This window comes from Poecilia mexicana, unplaced genomic scaffold, assembly GCF_051168715.1.
Source record: "Poecilia mexicana isolate PSO_F unplaced genomic scaffold, ASM5116871v1 scaffold_3, whole genome shotgun sequence".
NCBI classification, from domain to species: domain Eukaryota; kingdom Metazoa; phylum Chordata; class Actinopteri; order Cyprinodontiformes; family Poeciliidae; genus Poecilia; species Poecilia mexicana.
In genome coordinates, this window is record NW_028263372.1 from 28,274,949 (window position 1) to 28,295,881 (window position 20,933).

The window sequence follows — 20,933 nt, forward strand, 5'->3', positions numbered from 1 at the left end:
CCTTGCCGGATGTAAGACGTCATCAGTGGTCATTTAAAGATGGCGCACTGCTTGGCTGCACGTTTAGGCGCCCAGGAGGAGCAGATTCGGCTTCTCACCGCTGAAATCTCCGCTCTTCGGGACGGACTAAGCTCCAGGGCTGACCCCGCCGGGGTCGCCTCTGTAAGTCCGGAGCTCGAAAACCTGCGGGCGGAGAATGAGAAGCTCCGATACCGCTTGCTGCACCTCCGCAGGGGTCTGCAGGCTGAGCTGGAGATGGAGGAGGCGCTGGGAAGGAAACAACCAGAAGCACAGTGTGGCAAAACCCCGGAGAGGAATACCGTAAAACCACAACAAACTGACAGCCGAACTGATAACAGGGTAATAAAGAATGCTAAAATGTTATAAGTTGGATTAATTATTGGGAATATAGAATCAAAAAATGGATCAGTTGCAGTGATTAGTCATCGTGAGTGGAGCGGGCCTGTCATACCACCCCACGTCCACAGACAGCTGTCCCACTCAGTTACTGTTTGTGTAGAATGACTGCACTGTAGCGCTTAATGCTGTTGGTTCTGCCTTGTCCATTATGAACACCTGCTTTGTGAGTGAAACTGTTGCAGGTGAATTAAAACCATGCAGTAATAGAGTATCGCGTTCTTAAAAACAAACCTCGCCTTACAACTTCAGTTCAATTTTAGGCCAAATTTCTAATCTCTTCTAAAGTGCTGTAAAGTAAAAATAAATTCATCAAATTTCTTTTGTCACATACAAAAGAGATTAATTGTTTAAATCTCGGTCCATTTTTGGATACAAAAAAATCACAACATCTTTATCTCTGTTTCCTAATTGCTCTGAGGTAATTGTCCAGTTTGTCATGGGCTTCCCCGTGACTGAATAGCCGTTTAATTAAGGAATACCCCACGTCTCGCCAATGACCATTAGAGATGGAAAATGCCAGAGACATTCAAAAATGGGTTTCTTCAAAATTTGTAGATTCTTTTTTTTTTTTTTTTTACAGAGCTGATTTCTGAAAATGTAATTTCTCTCACTTTCAAACTTGAGGAAATGTATCCACACCTTCACTTGTGTATGGTTTAAGACTTGCACATTCCTGGACCTTATTTATACAGCTCTTTGGTCAACTTCTACTTTGTTTTAGTTATAAATTATTTTTGCTTAGTTTGTTTCAAAATCAATTTTGTTCTCCTCATTAGCAGGTGCCAATCCCAGACAAGAAACCCAGCGAGAAAAACAAGGAGAAGAAGCAGGACAAAGGGCGAGTGGATGGAGGAACGAAGGAGGTAAATCTTACTATTTTATGTGAAATATACTTGCTAATTTATTAATTTTGCTTACTTGTGGGTGAGTATTATTTACCATTAGACAGATGATCTCTTTTTTTCATCAATGCTTGTTGAGTTTAGAGAAAGACAAATGTGAGAATGCCCTTAATTAATCATGTCCTCAGTCGAGGTGGGAGCCAATAACGGTACATAGTAACTTCACCACATCTATAGGCCAATGGACCATTTATTGTAAAATCTAGAATTAAAAACTTCTTCCCTCTAATGGAATGAAGTTGAACCATGACGATATTAGTTTTATCTTACCAACTTGTAATTAATATCAGGCAGTTTTTTTCATACTGATTGCAGTTTTTTCTTTTTCTCGTTTACATTTATTCCTTCTGAAGTTGAATGCATGGCCTCCGTACGTTGCCGAGCGCCTCAGCCTCTACGAGGAGCTGAAGAAGGAGAGTGATGCCCTGCTGGCCAGGAAGGCTTCAGAAAGTAAACCCATTATTGTTGAGTTGACAGATGGGCAAAAGGTGCCAGGGAAGTCTTGGGTTACGACACCGTATCAGATAGCCTCTGACATCAGGTCATTTTTACTTTTTTTTTTTTTTTTTTTTTAATTGTTATTATTGACATAAAGAAGGAAATCACTGACATAATTGTGGATGCAGCTTTTCTGAGGGTGTTCTGCATTTTGTCTTTCAGCCAAGGCCTGGCCGACGGTGCAGTGATTTCTCGTGTTAACGGAGAGCTCTGGGATCTGGACAGACCTCTTGAGCAGGACTGCTCTCTTGAGATTTTGCGATTTGATAATGAAGATGCTCAAGCTGTGAGTGCAAAAAAAAAAAAAAAAAAAAAAAAACTTTGTAATTCGGTGAATCAGTTAAATCTACCTTCAGTCCTTGTTTTAAATTTCATAAGAACAGATAACAGGAGAGATTCAATTGAAATTAAACTGATTTTCAATTAAGCAATACATTTATTAGTTGCTCTGATGTAAACAAGCCAAGAAGATTGATGTAAGAGTCCATTGTTTCTTTTTTTTTCTTTTCAGAAAATTGAGGCCTATCCAAATCTGATTTTGTAAATAGTTTCCTGCATTTCAGGACTGTTTAATGAGTAGTTTATACAGCAACAAATGCTATTTAAAAAGTAGGCAAATAAAAGCTTTCATTTGTCAACTGGTCATAGGTTTAGCCCTTAAATTATTTAAGTTTGCTTTCACATATTAAGCTACATCTAACAGATTTGAACATTGCTTTTAATGTTGGGGGGGAAAAGAGATAAATGCCCAACATTAAACATAGAAAGGCCTTAAGTACAAGATGTTTACCAAAGAGATTTAAAAAATTAAATCAATTCTATTGGAAAGGACAATTCTACAATAAAAAAGTATAATGTTTTATAAAAAGAAACACTTTGTCATCAAAGCTGCTTTATACGAAAGGAATCTGATGTGCAGGAATTACAACAGTTTATAGAATTTCTTTGAATGACACACTGAGAGAAGGTCTTGTGAAGAGATGAGACCAAATGAGCAAATTAAGAGGTTTAATAGTAATTAAGCTGTTTCTGTCTGAAACAAATCTGATTGTTGCTGTAAAAGAGACGTTTACATACTGTTCCTACTCAGACTGATGACGATTATCTGTTTTTAGATATTTGCTTTAAATCTTTTTATAACTCTATATGTCTTTTTATATCCTTTTATAAGTGGCTCTCCATGCATCTTCATTTTACCTTTAGGTGTACTGGCACTCCAGCGCTCACATCCTGGGGGAAGCCATGGAGCGTTTCTACGGAGGTTGTTTGTGTTACGGCCCCCCGATAGAGAATGGCTTCTACTACGACATGTTCCTAGATGGACAGAAGTAAGCAAGTACTCTTTAACTATCTGCATTTTGCCAAGTTCACGTTGAACTTGTAGAAAAATGAGATATTTAATGTATATTTTTATACTTACTTGCCAATTGAACAACGTTTGTGGCCCTGTTATACGACCCGAGTCCAAATACAAGATCACTCTGCTGATGGATACAGACTGAAATGTCAGAACAAACAACCTCCGTACTGAACTTGAACTCTGGGTGAATGACCTGGATGTGTTTGGTGTTTCCAGGTCAGTGTCCAGCACAGAGTTTGGAGACTTGGAGGCTTTGTGCAAGAGTGTGGTGAAAGAGAAACAGCCTTTTGAGAGACTTGAAATCAGTAAAGAGACGCTTCTAAAAATGTTTAAAGTAAGTAGTCAGTTAGGGTGGATGTTTCCTCCCTGCCCTAGTTCAGGGGAAAATATGACTTAGATGATCTAGGCTACATGTATCAATTTAGGCACAAAAGCTTAGAATACCTTTTTTAAAGTTTAGTGTTTTTCATCAAAAGCCTTTTCTCTTTCCAGTACAACAAATTCAAGTGTCGCATTCTGAATGAGAAAGTTACCACACCGACTACGACAGTCTACAGGCAAGTCCTTTTTTCCAAACTAGACAAACAATTAGTCATTTTAAATCCACGAGTTTATGCAGTCTTTGAGGACAACTGGTGAATATTTTCCAGATGTGGGCCCTTGATTGACTTATGCAGAGGCCCTCATGTCAGACACACAGGGAAGATCAAGGCATTGAAGATCTACAAGGTGAGTGGAAATAGCAGTTAGTATAGAGTTGTTGTTGATGGGGTTTTTAAAAGATACAGAACCTGTTCACATGTTGTCATATTGCAGCCACATGTTTGGATTTTAGTGATATACCAACACAAAATAGACCATTATTTTGAAGTGGAAGCACTTTTCAGATAAATAAATATATATTTTTCTTTTTTCTCTCTGTCATCAGAACTCTTCCACCTACTGGGAGGGCCGCTCAGACATGGAGACTCTGCAGAGAATCTACGGGATTTCCTTCCCAGATTCAAAGATGCTGAAAGAGTGGGAACGCTTTCAAGAGGAGGCCAAGAATAGAGACCACAGAAAGATTGGCAAAGTGAGTCAGTACATGCAGACGCATTTTAGCCCTCTCAGCAGGTAGAGGCCTAAAATTAGAGACGATTCTCGCTCTGCAATTATGCGACCAACATAATTGCTGATGCATCTTTTTCGCCTAGCAGTCTTTGTCATTGTTATTTTTTGTAGCTGTGTCAAAAAAACTTTAAACCACATCTCACAGAAAAATATTTACTGTAAGCCTTTTTCCTTTACCTCAGCTAGTTTACCGTTAGTCAGACAATACAGTTCCCTTCATATCCAAATCTGCTGCCTGTCATAAACCAGCTGAGGGCGCTGTGCTGCTTCATCCTGGCATATTTAGGACATCTGTGAATCGTCCAGTCACCCCATCTGGTTACTCTGCAAGAAGGATGCAGACGGCAGCTCCTCAGTCAGCACGTTAATATAGCAGTCCCATATTAAATGTGAGTTTCAACATAATGTGAAAAGCTTCCATGTTGGGTTAAAGATTTTGCTCAGTGGCACGTTTCTCAGCTTTCAGTTAGGGCAATGCATCACAGCAACTCAAAAAGCCTCCAGCTGGCTGCCTGGTTTATAAAAACGTAGCAGGTTAGAGTAACTTAGGTTTATGACATTTACGTTACTCTATCAGACGTATTATAACCGAAATGTTGATCTAAATGAGTTTTCTTTTTCTTTTATAACCATTGAATGGTCTCTAACAGAAGAAGCAGGGAGATTTGTGTTTACTTTGGATTAGTCAGAAAACCACAGAAGAAATCCCTACTTTTGGTCTGATGAGCTCTTTACTGTCATGGAATCGACCTGCATTTCTTCTCAGGCAGTTCTGGGACCTCCTGCCGAAGGGAGAGTCGCCTTTTCAGCTCCATCAGCAGTTTTGTCGGCCTGAGTTCACTCACAGACTGCAGCTGTCAGTTCTGGCCCAAACAGTGGGAGATCATGGTGGTTCCTTATGTTCGATTCAAAATTGGCTTTATTATTAAATAAAGTGACTAAGTGATGCTGGACATGAGTGCAGGAAATCGAAAAAGGGAGAAACATAGTGAAGAGTAAGATATAAGATTTGAGCAAAGCATTGTCTTTGATCAGTTTCTTGTTTTTTTTTGTTTTTTTTTTTTCTGTCAGAACCCAGATTATCTCTTAACATAATGAATTAGATCGCTGTCAGCTTTCCAAATCTTTCTTTGGACTGGAGAGACGAAAAATGTAAATAAGCTCTGATTGTAGTCATAGTGACCTGAATAGTTAGCTCCAAAACGTGCGATCTTTTAATTTTTTACATTCAAAATTTCAAACACATCATCATTCCAGTGAGTAAAAGAGCTGTCACGTTCACATTTTAACACATTAGTCAATGCTTAAAGTTATGATAAATTATGAATTGGCTTTCAGAAAAAAGTATGAAACGTAGACACGTTGACAGGCATTCAAATGTTCAGAAATATATTTTTACTTAGCAAAACTGTTGAGAATATAAATAGATTAATATTTTATTGAGATTTTGAAACATCACCTGCTTGAAATTGTTATTTTGGCTGAACCTAAGAATCCAGGAAGACTCTGTTAGGGACTTGTACTTGTGCTCAACATTCATGTAGAAGTGGACTATTAGAAGCCCAGCTGAGTTTTTTTCTTTTCATATTAATCGTTAAGGACCTGTTATACCCTAGGTGCCAAAATACAATCTGACACTGTGTTGAAATACGTGGAAGTGGTGCAAGGTGTCACCATCTGGGAGCCTCATTTGTCAAATCAGAGGGCCTTGTCATCGTTATCACTGTGCTCGATTTGTTCCCTCTCGCTTCAACAAGAATGAAGCGAGCTCTCCAGCTGGGAGGTCACCTTGATGTGTGATGATTGGATTGGCTCCCCGCTGCGTATGAAAAGGCTTCTCATTGGCTTAGACCCGCAGATGAGAAGTTATTAAAAAGTAATTTCCTTTGTCTCCCTCACAGGATCAGGAGCTGTTCTTCTTCCACGATCTCAGCCCCGGCAGCTGCTTCTTCATGCCACGCGGCGCCTACATCTACAACACGCTCACCGAGTTCATCAGGGTACGGCGGGTTCAATCGGCAACTTCGGTTGCTTCTTTCAAAACAATCGTTGCCTTTCAAAGCTCTCGGAGTCCCCGGTGAGGTTTGCTCTGTTCGCATCCTCAGACTCTCATTTAGTTTACATGAAAGTTTTTTTTTTTTAATTCTCTCTGCTTTTGCTGTAGGCAGCAACTATCATTTTAAAACTGAAGCATTGCAGGGGTGCTGTAACACAGAAACGCACTCCGTCTGAGTTCAGGAGATTCAGGCTATACTTAACATTTGCAGTGGGCTGGAGGTGATTGCCACTTCACTACAATACAGACCACTTTGCCAGCAGCAAACTGAATATTTGTGGTCAGTTTTATAAGTTTAAATTCGCCCTTGGAAGCGGGAAAGTCTTCACACCAACTTGATTGCTGCAGGTTGTCTCAGCTGTGATGAAAGCTTTGCAAAGTGTTTTATTTATTAATTTATTTTCATCTATTCAGTGAGTGGCAAGCTGGAATTAATGCTGTGCCTTGCAGAGTGTTCATACCTTTTTTGTTTAACATTTTGTCATATTAGACCAAAAGGCTTTAATGTAATTAATTGAAAATAAGCTTAAAGTAGTGCATAATTGCGAAGTGGAAGGAAAAGAATACATGATTTTTATTTTAGTAAGAAATTACAAAGCCCTTTTTTCAGTTTGCAATCATATGAAGGCAGCTGGTTGAGCAAGATTTTATTTAGGGGTATTTGAGTGAATTTGGTTGAATAAAACTCCAAACTTTTCACATTTCTGTTTGTAAAAAAAAAAAAAAAACGTATTTTTATTTCACAAGTATTCACTACTTTGTTGGTTTATTAGCCTTATTTATAGCAAACACATCCCTGAGTTTCGTGTTTTGTAGCGTGTGAAAAATGTGGATAGGTTTAAGGAGTGTGAATATTTTTTCAAGGCTCTGTAAATATGTTCCAGTGAGTTGAATTGTCGCAGAAACGCGAAGGTATCCTCAGTCTGCAGCAGAACACTTGAAACTTTGGTCTCCAGAGCAACTTTAATGGACTTTATTGGCTCTGCAGGGATCTCTGACGTCTTTGCAAAGTTGAGTTGACATCTCCCGGGCTTTCACAGCAGGCTGCACACACCCACGGGCCCGGCCATGCCAGAGTGCCGCACATAGGCTCCACAGAATCGGTGCAAGATCATTATCACATCACCCGAGCCAGTTCTCATTCTGAAACTGTGCATTTCACATTTCCCTTAAATACATGTTTTCAGAACATTTAGTCAAAACTCTTAAGAAAATGAAGCTCATACACATGACCGATGGCAGCCGTTTGTGGAATAATATGCTCTTTTCCTGCTAAAAATAATTATTCAGAAAAAGCTGACTCAGTGTGCTTTCTCTCACTACCTCCTTTATGTTTTTCACAGTTTCACATGTTCACAGAAATCTTTTCCACCGGCCTTCTACTGTTGGCAGCGATCAGATCTACAGACCGTTACAGGTTTCTCTTCGGGGCGAAAAAATGGATAAACAAAACGGATGAGACGCTGTTTTTGTTGCAGTGGCTCAGGGGTTTCGAGCCAAAAGTCGTGGCTCATTTCCTCTCGGTGAAGTACCTGTGCAGTCCATCTGGAACGTTTAGCCTTATGTGGTTTTCTTGTTTATCCAGGACGAATACTGGAGAAGAGGCTTTCAGGAAGTCGCCTCCCCCAACATCTACAACAGCAAGCTGTGGGAGACATCTGGCCACTGGCAGCACTACAGTGAAAACATGTTTTCATTCCCTGTGGAAGATGACATCTTTGCATTGAAGCCAATGAACTGCCCCGGCCACTGGTAAATTAAGAGCGTCTCCCGGCGGTTTGCGCATGAAAACCTTTCACACCGGGCGGAGGTTTGTTGCACAGTTTGATGTGCTTCTTTCTGGTTCGTCTGCCACAGCTTGATGTTCAGCCACAGGCCTCGCTCGTGGCGAGAGCTTCCTTTGAGGCTGGCAGATTTCGGGGTCCTGCACAGGAACGAGCTGTCCGGAACGCTGACGGGTCTGACCCGAGTGCGGCGCTTCCAGCAGGATGACGCTCACATTTTCTGCGTGATGGATCAGGTCAGATCTGCAATCCAACCTTCAGGTTTTGTGTGTGCAACAGAATAAATCACGAACTGGTATCATCAAAAAGGTTTGCAAAATATCTATCCTCTAAACTAAAAATAATCTCTCCTTTATGCCATGAAGGGGGATACTAGCCCTCCTTTGTAACTATTAGGTTTTATCATTGAGAAATGCAGATTGAACCTTCAGTTCTGACATTTATTCTAAATAAACTGGGTATTAGTCTTAATATTAGATTTCTGAACATCTCTTACAAACATGCTATTGTATTTTAATGCCAAAATACTCATGTAATCAATCATAAGTGTTCTAATATGTCACAATATATATTATTTATTAATCTGTAATTAGTTAGAATCAGATATTTATGTAAACTAGATATTTCCCAACACTTATAAGAATGTTGTTCATCTTAAGCAAAAAGAAGGAAAAGCAAAAACAGGAAATGAACTGCAATTTATAGTTTGTGAAACATCAATGCACCAAATTTAAAGAAGCTGGTATATTTACACTCTGGCTTGTCATCAGTATGTTAACTATATTTGAAGATGAATATACTTATTAAAAGTTTGCTATTGTCAATCAACTATATAGTAGGGTCACATTCAATACATTAGAATATGCATTCAAATGAGGCTCGTTTGTGAGATTAATGTACCTTAGGAAAAGGAGAACTTTTAAGCAGGTTTTAAACTTACCTTTTACTAATCCATATTTGTATAACAGTTGTTTTTTATTAGTCAAATCTGTTTTATTATCTGAAAGCAGAAAGTAATTATAATAAATAAATGGTTACATGTTTTGCTTATTTTGATCATGGTTTCTGAAGGACTGCTCAGTTTATCACTATTATTTAAACCATTTTTTAAAATACGTCCTTGAGGATCAGAGCCAACTGGCAGAGACAGCCATATGAAATGCAAACTTATTAATGGAAAATCGAGTGGAAGGAAAAATGTTTGGTAGGGTTTTAGTTTTTTGATGTTGGTCAGATAAATTCACTTTTTTTTTTTTTTTTTGAATACAGATTGAGTCAGAGATGAAGGGTTGTCTGGACTTCCTCCGCTGTGTTTACGATGTGTTCGGATTCTCCTTCCAGCTTTATCTGTCAACCCGTCCAGAAAAGTATCTGGGCGACATAGCCGTGTGGAACCAGGCTGAGAAGGTAAACTGTGGTGTGCATCGTGATTACATATTGAAATACATAAAAAAAAAGAGTGAACTGATCTAATGTTTGTCTTCTTTGCTGCAATGAATTTAGATAGTTAATTTCTCCTTCTGAGAACACTGTCACCTATGTGATCATCTAATAGTATCACATCTGTGAGTCATGTCAAATTCCCTGAATTTCTGTAGGCGGTGTTTTCAGCAAGTCATTACTCATATGTTTTATTTGGATTACAAATGTACAGTTTTGTTATATAATTTGCAGGACAGACTGAACGTCCAGTCGTGTTCCTGCTGGTTGCATTTACTGATGATCTCTGCAACGCATGCTTCATGTTTGACAGCAACTCGAAAACAGCCTGAATGAGTTTGGGGAGCCATGGAAACTCAACCCTGGAGACGGGGCTTTTTATGGACCCAAGGTCGGGCAGTATTTTCTCATAACCTCCCGGCAAACGCGAGATCGGCTCGACTCTGAGGGTCTGCCATTCTTTTTCTACCGTTGCAGATTGACATTAAGATCAAAGATGCGATTGGACGCTACCACCAGTGTGCCACCATTCAGCTGGACTTCCAGCTGCCTATTCGCTTCAATCTGACCTTTGTGGGGTGAGTCAGCTAATCAGAATGCTGCCACGCTGCTGTGTTCCACCAAAGCCACGCAAACAAGACATGTATGCAAATTTGAGCTTTTCATCATGAAGGAATTTTAATAAACATTTAAGGAGAAGAAAAAGATGCAGATCCTCTACAGCAGCAGCTCTTTGAACTCATAAGTATTTATAGCTTTTGAATTAATTTATTAATTCTAACTTTGTGTAATGCTAATAAGCTACTTTAAGTTAGGGTAAAATGGAGGCTTAAAACTCTTCTTAAAACTTAACCAGCTTCATTTTAAGGAAATTAGTCAAAATGTGAAATAATCCATCTTTAATCTATAGGGGTAAGGCTTGGTAGAAATGGAAAAAGACCAAGATAGAAAATAATAAAATATTTTTCTCAATAGAGAGCAAATTTAAGCAAACTATCCTAGTAGATAAAATAAAAATATGATTACCTTAAATGTTTTTTAAATTCATGGTTCCAAACAAATAATCCTACTGAAAAACTTAAGCAATTCCAATCAGATTTTAATAAAATTATAGTTATAGTCTATTGTGTATTATTTTTAAGGGCTTTCGTTTCTAATTTAACAGAGTAACATAAGAACTCACATTGACAACCATTTAAACATTTTTGAAAATAACACTTCAGCCATAAAACTATTCATGTTTTGAAGATTGTTCAACACTCAGGTTCTAGTGGGACAGTGTAAGAGATCTGACATTTTAAAGTGTCCTGAAGACTGCAAAATGTCAAATTGGTGTGTTTGTTTGTATTAACCACGTCTATTTAAATGAAAATAAATAAAATGTGAAACTGTCACAATCCAAGAAAAAAACAAAAAGTCAGATTAATCATAAAACTTACAAAAGAGTTTATGAAGCTGAATATGCACATTATAATCGCATTAATAATTTTATTCGCACTTTTTTTCTTTTACTCTTTCCACCTCACTTTCTGTTGTTTTTCTGTGATAACAGAAAGGATGGGGATGACAAAGCGCGGCCAGTCATCATCCACCGTGCCATCTTGGGCTCCGTGGAAAGGATGATTGCCATTCTCACAGAGAACTATGCAGGGAAATGGTGAGCTGAATCCCTGTTGCTCAAGCCCTTCAATCACAATCCATGATGTCAAATGCATATGTGAGATGAATTAGATGTTTTCCTCTTATGGTGGGTGGTTTTATGTTCCAGTCTAATTGTACGCTTGCTTTTAATTGCATGGCTTTGTGTTGAACAGCAGCACAGTCCTCTCACTCTCATCATTCCCACTACAATGATTTCAGCCTTTTAACTTTCGCTTTTTGAGGAGGTCGGATAGCTTCACGCCACATGAGGATCATCACGACCCATCTGCTTCTCTTCAACAGGCCTCTGTGGCTCTCTCCTCGACAGGTGATGTTGGTGCCCGTCAACCCGTCCTGTGAGGATTACGCCAACAAGGTGCGTGTTCTATTTCCCAAAATAGACAGCGCTGTGTCACTGAAAGGTGTCATATGTTTGTACAGCATGCTGCTGATTGCATTAAGTGCTATTTTTCTCTGTCAGGTGTGCAAGCAGTTCACAGAAGCCGGATTCATGGCAGACTCTGATCTGGACTCTGGCTGCCTCCTGAACAAGAAAATCCGAAACGCTCAGTTGGCTCAATATAATTTCATCCTGGGTGAGGAAATGTGATGTCAAATTTAATTTATTAGTGAAGAGGATGTGAGCTGCTGTAAGGTGTAACAAATCTAATCAGTTTTATATTTCAGTTTCATATTTATAGAGCAGCAGTTCTCTAACTTGATTAGTTGGGAAGGTTGTTCCTTTCGTCTTGGAGAACTAACAATATTTTTATAGATTTAGATTTGAAGTGAGAGGACAGTATGGGCAGCCAAATGATTTATGCTAACTTCAGGTGAATTTAAATTGGTTAATGCTGCATTTTAATCTAAGCAGAAGATGAAATCTCACTTTCAGCTTCTGGCAACCCCATCCTTCCAATGTGATCACTTTTTCAAATGATACGTAGAAAAATTAAAAATATACAGTCTGATGAGACCTTTTACTGATTGTTTTAGGGCCGAAGCGATTAATTGAATAAATCGTGATGAATCGAGAATTGAAATAACTGTCAACTGATTAATCGTCATCTGGAGTATACAGATTCAGAACAAATTAATCAGAGCAGTAATTAAATCAAAATTGTATAAATAGATATACATTTTGCATTTAAGATTTAAAAAATAATTTGTCTCCTATTAAGCACTTTTTGCTATAAATTCATTGATTGGGTAATTCAAAAAATCAACAGGTTATCCCTACGCTGTATTGATGTGAAGAAGAAAGGACTCTTCACATGTTGATGTTAGAAGTTATTTTTATCTGCAGATGCGTCCTTTGAGGCTTTGTTGCATTTTAGGCAAAATATTTTCTTATTTAAACATTTGGTTATTTTGTATTTCTAGTTTTGTGTAAAAAAGACTCAAATAAAAAATCTGCAGAATGTCCCTTTTTTTTTTAATCCAATTAATCATCAGAATAAATGAATAAATGTTACATTAATCAACAACTAAAATAATCGTTAGTTGCTTGCAGCCCTAGTTTGTTTCACTGCACAGCTGCTTAGAAAAGGACCATGAGATGTTGAGTGAGTCAAAATAAACGCCCCTAATTACAGTCACAGTTCAAGCCGAATGGTCGCTCAAGCTGGCCAACCACCCACAGTTGTTGAAGCCACCGATACAAAGCCGGGACTGTGTTAGGGTAGCTGTGCTCGTGGTGTCATGTCAAGCTGTTGTCGTCTCGTGTCTTGGCAGTTGTCGGGGAGAAAGAGAAGATGACTAACAGCGTAAATGTGCGCACGAGAGACAACAAGGTCCACGGAGAACTGCCGGTGTCCGAGGTGATGGCTCGCCTGACCCTGCTCAAACAGTCCCGCTGTCGAAACGCAGAAGAAGAATTTTGATGAAGCTGGGCAAAGCAAGTTTTGTCCTTAAGTCACCTCATGCGCAGCAGTTGAATTAGAGGTGCTGTGAATAGGCAGATGATGGCATGTGTGTAGATGGTTTTTGGGAAGTCATAAATGTGAAACGGACACAAATGGATCGTAATCTTGTGTAAGTGCATTTTAATGAATGGGGTTGTAGAAAAAAAGCAAATGTCCTTGTGATTGTCAGTGAGCTCTGGAGGGGAAAATCTAGTTTTTGGGTCTGAATATCAAATGATTTCCTGGCAGTCTAAATCAATTAGAAGGAAACTGAACTGGTAACTGAGAGAGTGCGATCGCTAAGATCATTAAAATGTGAAATTGACACCTATCCTCACAAAGATCTTCCCGGGAGAAAAAAGACCTGAAATAAAAGGGAAAAAATCTGCAAAATGTGTTGTCTCTTCACTTTTCATTCAGTCTTCCAGGCATTTTTTACATTATTTGGCAGTAATTGATTATGACATTCTGGGTGATGTGAAAGACCATAATTACATTACATGTTAATGTGTCAGGAACATACCAGTGTCGGACTGTAAAATATATTTTTATATTTTATTTTTATATTTATATATTATAAAATATATTTTTATATTTTATTTTTTATATTATATTTTGTTACACATGATTGTGCTACTGTCTAAATAAAAGGAGCCCAATAGTGAGATTTACATTTAACTGCATAAATTGCATTTAACTCTTTCTATAGTTTAAAAAAATCTAATAGTATTTTGCTTCCTGCTTTAACAATGTAAAGATTTGAACATTTCGTTTTGCTCTACAATTGACCCTGACATCTGATTGGTTAATCTATTAATCATAATGCTTAAACTGCGATAATTAAATTGTAACGAATTATTTTCGTTAATTGTTTTACATTTAATGCCTGTAATTCCAGCTTATTTAAATGACTGTCTATGTTAATGTCTATTTACTGAGTTTTTCGCGCGTTCATACACTATTATTGAAAAATATCTTCAATCAAGAGAACCTTAAAGGAACGCCCCCTAAAGCATGCTGCGTTCAAGGAACATCAAGGGAAATGTTCCGTCAATGTTTAGCTCCCACTCGGTAGATCCCGAATTTATTTTTTTTTAAAGATTTTTTTTAAATTTTTTTTAAATATCTTATATATTATAATCCTTTTTATTTCTATTAACCAAGAAATTACACTAAGCAGTGTAGTTATAGGTTTACATGCAACCCGTGCGTGTAAACACAAGAGGGGGAAGAATGGCTTGTTTGCAGCTAGATTAGTGCTTTGTTCACTGATTAAATCTATTACGTGGTATTGTTTATATAAACAAAAAACACTAACGGTAAAGACATAAAGCGATCATCTGTAATCGGATACAACAACATGCCGTCCATCTTTCGTGGTCCCTACACTCTGTGAATGCAACTGCTGCTTCTTGTTCCGCAGCAACAATGGCTACTAGCTGTCACATATGGAGACCAGACCGAGGACGGAGCTGCAAACACTATGGAATATTTGTCATCTTGTTTATGGATTTGGTTTTACAGTGCGTAAATGGTACGTTTACAAATACAGCTATATTAATTCAAGAAGAAGGCTTGTAGATTTTAGTTTTGTACCCAAAGCCAGTAACACCGAGCTAGCATAGCAAGCTAGCCCCTGCTCCTAGCTGCTTCTGAATGAAAACAATTCTGACTGAGATTTTCTGATTTAACATTTATTTTTACTGCAATTGGAACTAAACAGTGGCTGTAACTACTGATTTAGAAGAAGTTACTATACTCTATTGTCGTCTCAGTAAAGTAACAAACTACTATTCCATGTTTGCAATGTTTTTTTTTGTTGTTTTTTTTACTATGCTCGCTTTTCAGGATACCTGAGTTCTCCTCATATTGACCAGGAACCTCCTTACACAAGAGACGCCCAGCATGGAACTATCATCACCAGCCCGGTGATCCCAGCTGTAGCCTCTGGTAAGTTCAGATGATATTAAATCTCCTTGAGGAATATAGCTTTATTTTTTTAGCACACGATCACATTGATACAAATAATTTCATACAGCGAAATTTCTTAAACCACAGATAAACGAACACTCATTAAAAATACAAAAGGCTCTTAAATCAGGCTTTTTCAAATTTGTCATGATTAGACACCACACAGCATTGATGTTCATATTTTTTGATCATTTTCACAAAAGTAAAGGTGTGAAGTATCATAGAATCTATCGTAAATAGCCTTCATTTGTATAGTTGTAGCATTTTATACTACAATCAGTCATTCACCCTTTCATACATTGATGTTGGTAAGCTACATTGTAGCCATAGCTTCCCTCTGACCACTACAGGCAGGCAAGAGAGGTGAAGTGAAGCGTAGGTTTAAACTGGCAACCTGGTATTTATAGGATGAACCTCTCCCTCCTGAAACACAGTGGTCTTATCATGTTTAGTGTAACATAATTTAATCCAAATTTAAATGGGCTAATTTAAAGAAAAATCACATATTAAGTACAGGTGAACTTCTCACACACACACACACACACATACACACACACATAAAAAAGAAATAGAATCACTCTTTGATAACCTGCGGATTCAAAGACCAGCATACAGATAATGAAAACCAATAAATTACAAGTAAATGCAAAAAAAAAAAAAATCAGTCTAGAAACAGAAAAAAATGTTAAGCTGCCTTTATTGAGTATGTTATATTATGTTTTTAAGAGTTGTGTGTTCAAAAGTCAAAACCTTCACACAGCTGTCTTACAAATGACTATAAAATTTGATAATGACTGGAATTCTTATCTTATATTTCCTGTAATTTATCAAATGCTGTTTGCTAAATATCAAACCGAGCCGCAGCAGCTATTTAAAAGATTATTTTTTCAAGGCGTTGGCAATGCCAGGTGGCAAAATCACAAGTTAGGTGATGAGCACAAGAATGACAGCCATGCAGTTGTCAAAAGTAACACACCTACAGGTGAATATCAATAAATTAGAACAGAATTAAAAAGTTAGAGTAATTCACTAGATTTTTAGATTTTCCAAAAGCTTGCCTACATTTTCTCGTGCAGACTTTTTAATAGAGAATTGTTTACAGTTTAATATATTCATAACTGCAGAACCACATTGCATCATTGTTATTTAACAGTCAACCTACTTTACGTAGCCCAGGCAATAATTTTTTTGTCGACTCTATTAAAGTGTTTTATTTTCAATCCAAATTCAATGTCAGATGTTGTGCAGTTTCCCCAACAGATGAGGACAGCTACACCTCTAAATGTCCAAGTGGAGGTCTGTGTGATCGCCTGCCAGCCAGTTGCATTGAGTGCAATTACCAACACAACTGCACTTACGGGAAACCGGCATCTTTCACATGTAAACCCAAGAAAGGCGTTCACTGCGTAGTGAGTAGCAGCTTCTCTACGAGTCTGATTTACACTAAAGTCTGGTTAGAGTTACTCTGAAGGAATGTTTTGTTTTTTTCATTATTATATTTCCAGGGAAAGTCAGGAGAGCAGCAGAGCAACTTCACTCTCTCCATCACCTGTCAGTTCTGCTGGCAGCTGGACCCATCCGAGTATCGCTGCTCAAACTCCACCAACTGTATGACGGTGTCCTGTCCCCGCAAGCGCTACAACGCCACCTGTGACGTCTTAGACCATGTGCATTGTTTAGGTATGACAACAGATGTTTATAGCATGACTGTGCTCGCAGTTTTCTGCGAATTGTGTATTCGTCATCCACTTTGAACTTTGAACGACGATTTCTTTTCCCGGAAAAATGGTATGGGCAGTTTAAGCTTTTATTTATTTATTTTTTTCAAATTGCTTTATTTCTTCTTGATGGAGCTCTGAGTCATGCAAAAACTTTGCATTGTCTATTTCCGTTACATAAACACAGTAATGAACGGCGTGGGATGACTTATGTTTTTTCCTGTCTCCATCCAAATGCTGGCTTAAATTGATATAAATTAATTAGTTTTGCATGCAGGTAGATGGCAGTGTGTAGAAGATTTACACAAAACCGCTTGGCGTATTTTGCTTTTAATTCCTTATGCACATCAAAAGACAAAGCGTATGTGGGCTATATTAAATGGCTGAATGCAGCAGGCGGTGCTGTATTCAGTTTATAAAGGATGTTCATTTTTCTCTCCCTCTGACTGAAAAGGAGCTACTGTTGGCAAACAAAGATTTGAAACAGCTCTCAGAAAAACTGGTATGCAAATTTAGATGTGAAATTCATTGTTCGTGGTAGCTTTGTGATTGCTCTATCAAGACATAATATGCTTCAAAAAGACAGACTGATTCCCCTGTGATGCTTTTTATTGGATGCCAAATGCTTTTTTTTTTTTTCTAGGTAGGAAAAGGAGCAATAATCTGTGCCTGGAGATTCTGTGATGAGATATTCACAATTTCTTTTTATTTTTCCCTTCAATTTAGCACAAATTCTGTCTAATTTTACCTTCAACTGAGTTGTTTGTAATTTAGAGGTCCTTCCAAGCTCATGCATTAGCAGTTTTTATTTTTAGCTCTTTATATTTTTTTGCCTGATTAAAACTGAATGTTTCCAACAAAGAGAGAAATGTAGCTTCTGCTTTCTACCAGTGCTATCTAGAAATAACCACTCAGAGAAAGGAGACGGGTCTTACTGCTGTCAATCAACACTCTGTGTGGCGTTGCTCATGCTCCCATTTTTCTCCTCCCCTTTCTCTTTGCTGCACTGCACCTTGCAACAAGGTCATGCTAACAATGGCGGATAAACGGTTTTCCTGTAACAGCCATTAGCACATTTAGCAGCAAGTACATGATGTTGATTGACAGCGCTAAGACACTCCTTCTGGGTCTGATTGGTGGTTTTTGGTCGGGATGACTGGCAATATTACTTCATGCAGGAAGTGGAGGAGATCGATCTTCTCACAGATAATTTGTCTCACGACAAACTGTCACAATATGACGGTTTTAAAAAATATGTAAAAGACATATTTTTTATAAGTTACATACTGCATTTTTAATACTTTTGTACTACTTTGAGTTGACCTGCCAAATAAAATCACAATAAAACATTGGAGTTTGTAGTTGCATTGTGACAAAGGATGGAAGTTGAAGGAGTCTGAATACACATTGGGTGTTTTTTTTGTTTGTATAGAAAGTGACTTTCAGCTGTTAGACTGGCAAAGCTAACAGAGTACAAAACATCTTTTATATTTTTAATTATTTAAATGAGAAAAATCTCTCTTGAAAGTTAATGTTTAATATTAAAGTGTCATTTTTTCCCTTAGGCAAAAGGCGGTTTCAGAAGCGTTTGTTCTGTAACTGGACCGGTGGATACAAATGGTCAACGGCACTCGCACTCAGGTAACCCCGTTTAGCCAGTTTTCAGCATTTTTTTCTGTTTTTTTTTTTTTTTTCTTTTCAGTCAGTTCGAGTCAGGATGTGTGCTCTCAAATTATCATCCTGCGAATCTGTGCCTCTGCTCTTTCCTGCTGCAGCATCACTCTCGGTGGTTTTGGGGCAGACAGGTTTTATCTGGGCCAGTGGAGAGAGGGTCTGGGCAAACTATTCAGCTTTGGAGGCCTGGGTATTTGGACGCTGATAGATGTTCTTCTGATTGGGGTCGGCTATGTGGGACCTGCCGACGGCTCGCTCTACATCTGAAGCAGCGCTCCCCCGGGGAAAGTTGCTGTCTGCAACCTCTTCCTCACACTACTTTGCTCGCAAAAGATCGAAGATCTGAGATGCCGTGTTCTTAGCACGTTTGCCTGTCCAGCACATCGACACGTCCTCATCCCATCTGCTAAGGAGCAGGAAGTGTTTTCCCCGTCAAGCCAGCGATGATTCTGCCTACGGAACCAACATGCTCAGTTCCAATCGCTCTGCGTCCGAGTCCTGTTGAGATTGGGCAGATGGGGCTGCGCAGGAGGACGGAGAGCTGCCGTTTATGTGCATCCAGTTGGTTTGACTTAACCGGCAGTTAGACTCCAGCATGCTCATCTTTGGCTTCCTGTGGAGCGCTTCTTTCACAGACATCCTGTCACCTTACACCACTCATTGCTCCAACTTTATTGAAAGGTAGATGCATCAATGTGGGTCAAATGGTTGCCATGGCTGCAGGGCTTTTTATGCTTATGCCACTCTCAGAAGACTGGTTGAAGGGTAATATTTATGTTCTTAAAGCATGAATATGCTAGGAGGGAGTACTGTAATGTGACATTTTTTGCTGAAAACAGCCAGTCTCCTGAAAAAAAATAATTTTAAGTTATTTTGCATTGGTTTCTTTTTTTTTTTCCCCAATCTGAAATAAGGCAACTGTAAGGATATTGACCTGGGGGTTACATAATTATTAATTACTATAGATTTTAACTGTCATACGATCTTTTGAAATTTAGTTTCAGATGGAAAAAGAGAAATGATATGCAGCATCATTCACTTGCTTCAGCTGTATAATCACGTTTTTTTGAACACAACAATATTACAGCAACATATGTTGGTTCATGATAACTGAAACACTTCAGAGATGTGTTGTAGTTGCAATCTGCAGCCATTTTGTGGTTTTCCTGTAGAGATATTTGAGATTTTCTCTCCATCCTACTGGCAATCTTTGTCAAACACTATTAACTGTAAAAAATTTTGGTTTTGTTTCTGTTTGCGACCAACAGCATTATGTTCTTGTATGTTTTATTGAATATATTTTTTTTCTCTGCTGTGACTGTAAATGATGTTTTCTTTGTAAGTTATGTAAATAAAATCCTATTATACTCTACTGTTGGCAGTGTTTCGTCATATTTTTACAAATTTGTGTTTGCTGTTCTGTTCGGGTGAATAATAAGTCATTAGATTTTGAGGAAAAACAAAAAGGTAAACTTGCTGAAGAGTACACACTGAAGGTAATTTAACTCCAATCAACATGTGAAAGTCACAGATTCATAACATGGTGGTATATCTCTGTTTATTTTAATTGACATGATCTACAACTACTGAAAACCAAAACTTGTTTTTCAGAAAAACAATATGGTGTAAAAGTAAACTCTTGAAAGACTGCTGAGTTGACCATTTCCAGCAGGCTGTTGTTGATGTCCCTAAAAGTAGGAAAGTCTCAAGACATTGCTAAAGAAGCTGATTGTTATACTGTAGAGAACTTTGTATGGTGTCCAAGCACATTGATGGATAATTCAGTAGAAGAGAAAATATGCTGTAAAAACAGTGCAAAACTTTTTCAAGAGGTCCAGAAGAAGATTTTTAAGATCAAAAAGTCAACACAGAATACCAAGAATATCAAACCAACACTTGGTCAGGCTGCTTAAATAGTTTTATTATGCAGCCTGACATGTAGCTAGTCCAGTGACTCATACTGGACTAGCTCTGCAGTTTAAACCAGGCAAGTTTTCTGGACAGTAAATTGCAGTGAAATCAAGGTCATTGAATCAGGTGTTGGTACTTTGTTTGGGCCGTTTGGGCAGGTCCACCAGAAAGGGAAAATCATCTCCACAGTGATTGCCAGCAGAGGTATGAATGAAGTGAGATCGAAATTTTGATAGTCTGGTCTGATCTTCCTCCAGACTCTGGGAGTTTGATTTCTAAATAAAATGCAAAACCTGTCCGAGTCCAACCACAGTCCACACTTTAAAAAAAACCCTCCAAGCTCTCAAAAGGCATTTCCTTTGATTAACCCTGATTCTTTTTCAGTTCTGCTTTTTGCCTTTCACTCAAACGTCTACTAATATATTTGGATACAGGAAGCCTATTGAGCAATAACATAATATGGTTTAGCCTCTCTGTGGAGGGAGTTGACTGCTGGACAGCTGTCAAGTCAGCTCTCTTCTCTGCTATGGTGTAGGATGTA

General features: G+C 38.3%; 2 protein-coding genes across 3 annotated transcripts; both read left to right on the forward strand.

Moving 5' to 3' along the window:
* The first annotated feature begins 39 nt into the window (after window positions 1-39).
* On the forward strand, window positions 40-13,511 carry tars3 (threonyl-tRNA synthetase 3). 2 transcript variants are annotated; one of them, XM_014993347.2, is made up of 19 exons: window positions 40-360; window positions 1,197-1,283; window positions 1,676-1,863; window positions 1,983-2,106; window positions 3,024-3,148; window positions 3,397-3,514; window positions 3,673-3,737; window positions 3,831-3,909; window positions 4,109-4,255; window positions 6,195-6,293; window positions 7,935-8,101; window positions 8,207-8,369; window positions 9,403-9,540; window positions 9,887-9,964; window positions 10,051-10,151; window positions 11,126-11,230; window positions 11,518-11,590; window positions 11,696-11,810; window positions 12,949-13,511. In XM_014993347.2, the coding sequence occupies exons 1-19, from the start codon at window positions 40-42 to the stop codon at window positions 13,095-13,097; spliced, it is 2,442 nt and encodes an 813-aa protein (XP_014848833.2). In that variant the 3' UTR covers window positions 13,098-13,511. The 2 variants fall into 2 exon arrangements, with proteins under 2 accessions (XP_014848833.2, XP_014848834.2); XM_014993348.2 differs by having other exon boundaries at window positions 1,200-1,283.
* Window positions 13,512-14,463: 952 nt separating this feature from the next.
* Window positions 14,464-19,853, forward strand: tm2d3 (TM2 domain containing 3). Its single transcript, XM_014993349.2, has 6 exons — window positions 14,464-14,652; window positions 14,967-15,068; window positions 16,338-16,498; window positions 16,595-16,769; window positions 18,373-18,448; window positions 18,583-19,853. Exons 1-6 carry the CDS (start codon window positions 14,547-14,549, stop codon window positions 18,746-18,748), a joined length of 786 nt encoding a protein of 261 aa, XP_014848835.2. The 5' UTR covers window positions 14,464-14,546; the 3' UTR covers window positions 18,749-19,853.
* The last annotated feature ends 1,080 nt before the right edge of the window (window positions 19,854-20,933 follow it).

Excerpts from the sequence above, each read along its gene's own strand:
- tars3 (XM_014993347.2), top strand. The coding sequence starts at position 40 with ATGGCGCACTGCTTGGCTGCACGTTTAGGCGCCCAGGAGGAGCAGATT. Across the intron at positions 1,284-1,675 it reads TGGATGGAGGAACGAAGGAG|TTGAATGCATGGCCTCCGTA; the intron begins GTAAATCTTACT and ends TTCCTTCTGAAG. Across the intron at positions 1,864-1,982 it reads CAGATAGCCTCTGACATCAG|CCAAGGCCTGGCCGACGGTG; the intron begins GTCATTTTTACT and ends TTTGTCTTTCAG.
- tm2d3 (XM_014993349.2), top strand. The coding sequence starts at position 14,547 with ATGGCTACTAGCTGTCACATATGGAGACCAGACCGAGGACGGAGCTGC. Across the intron at positions 15,069-16,337 it reads GATCCCAGCTGTAGCCTCTG|TTTCCCCAACAGATGAGGAC; the intron begins GTAAGTTCAGAT and ends GATGTTGTGCAG. Across the intron at positions 18,449-18,582 it reads TCAACGGCACTCGCACTCAG|CATCACTCTCGGTGGTTTTG; the intron begins GTAACCCCGTTT and ends TTCCTGCTGCAG.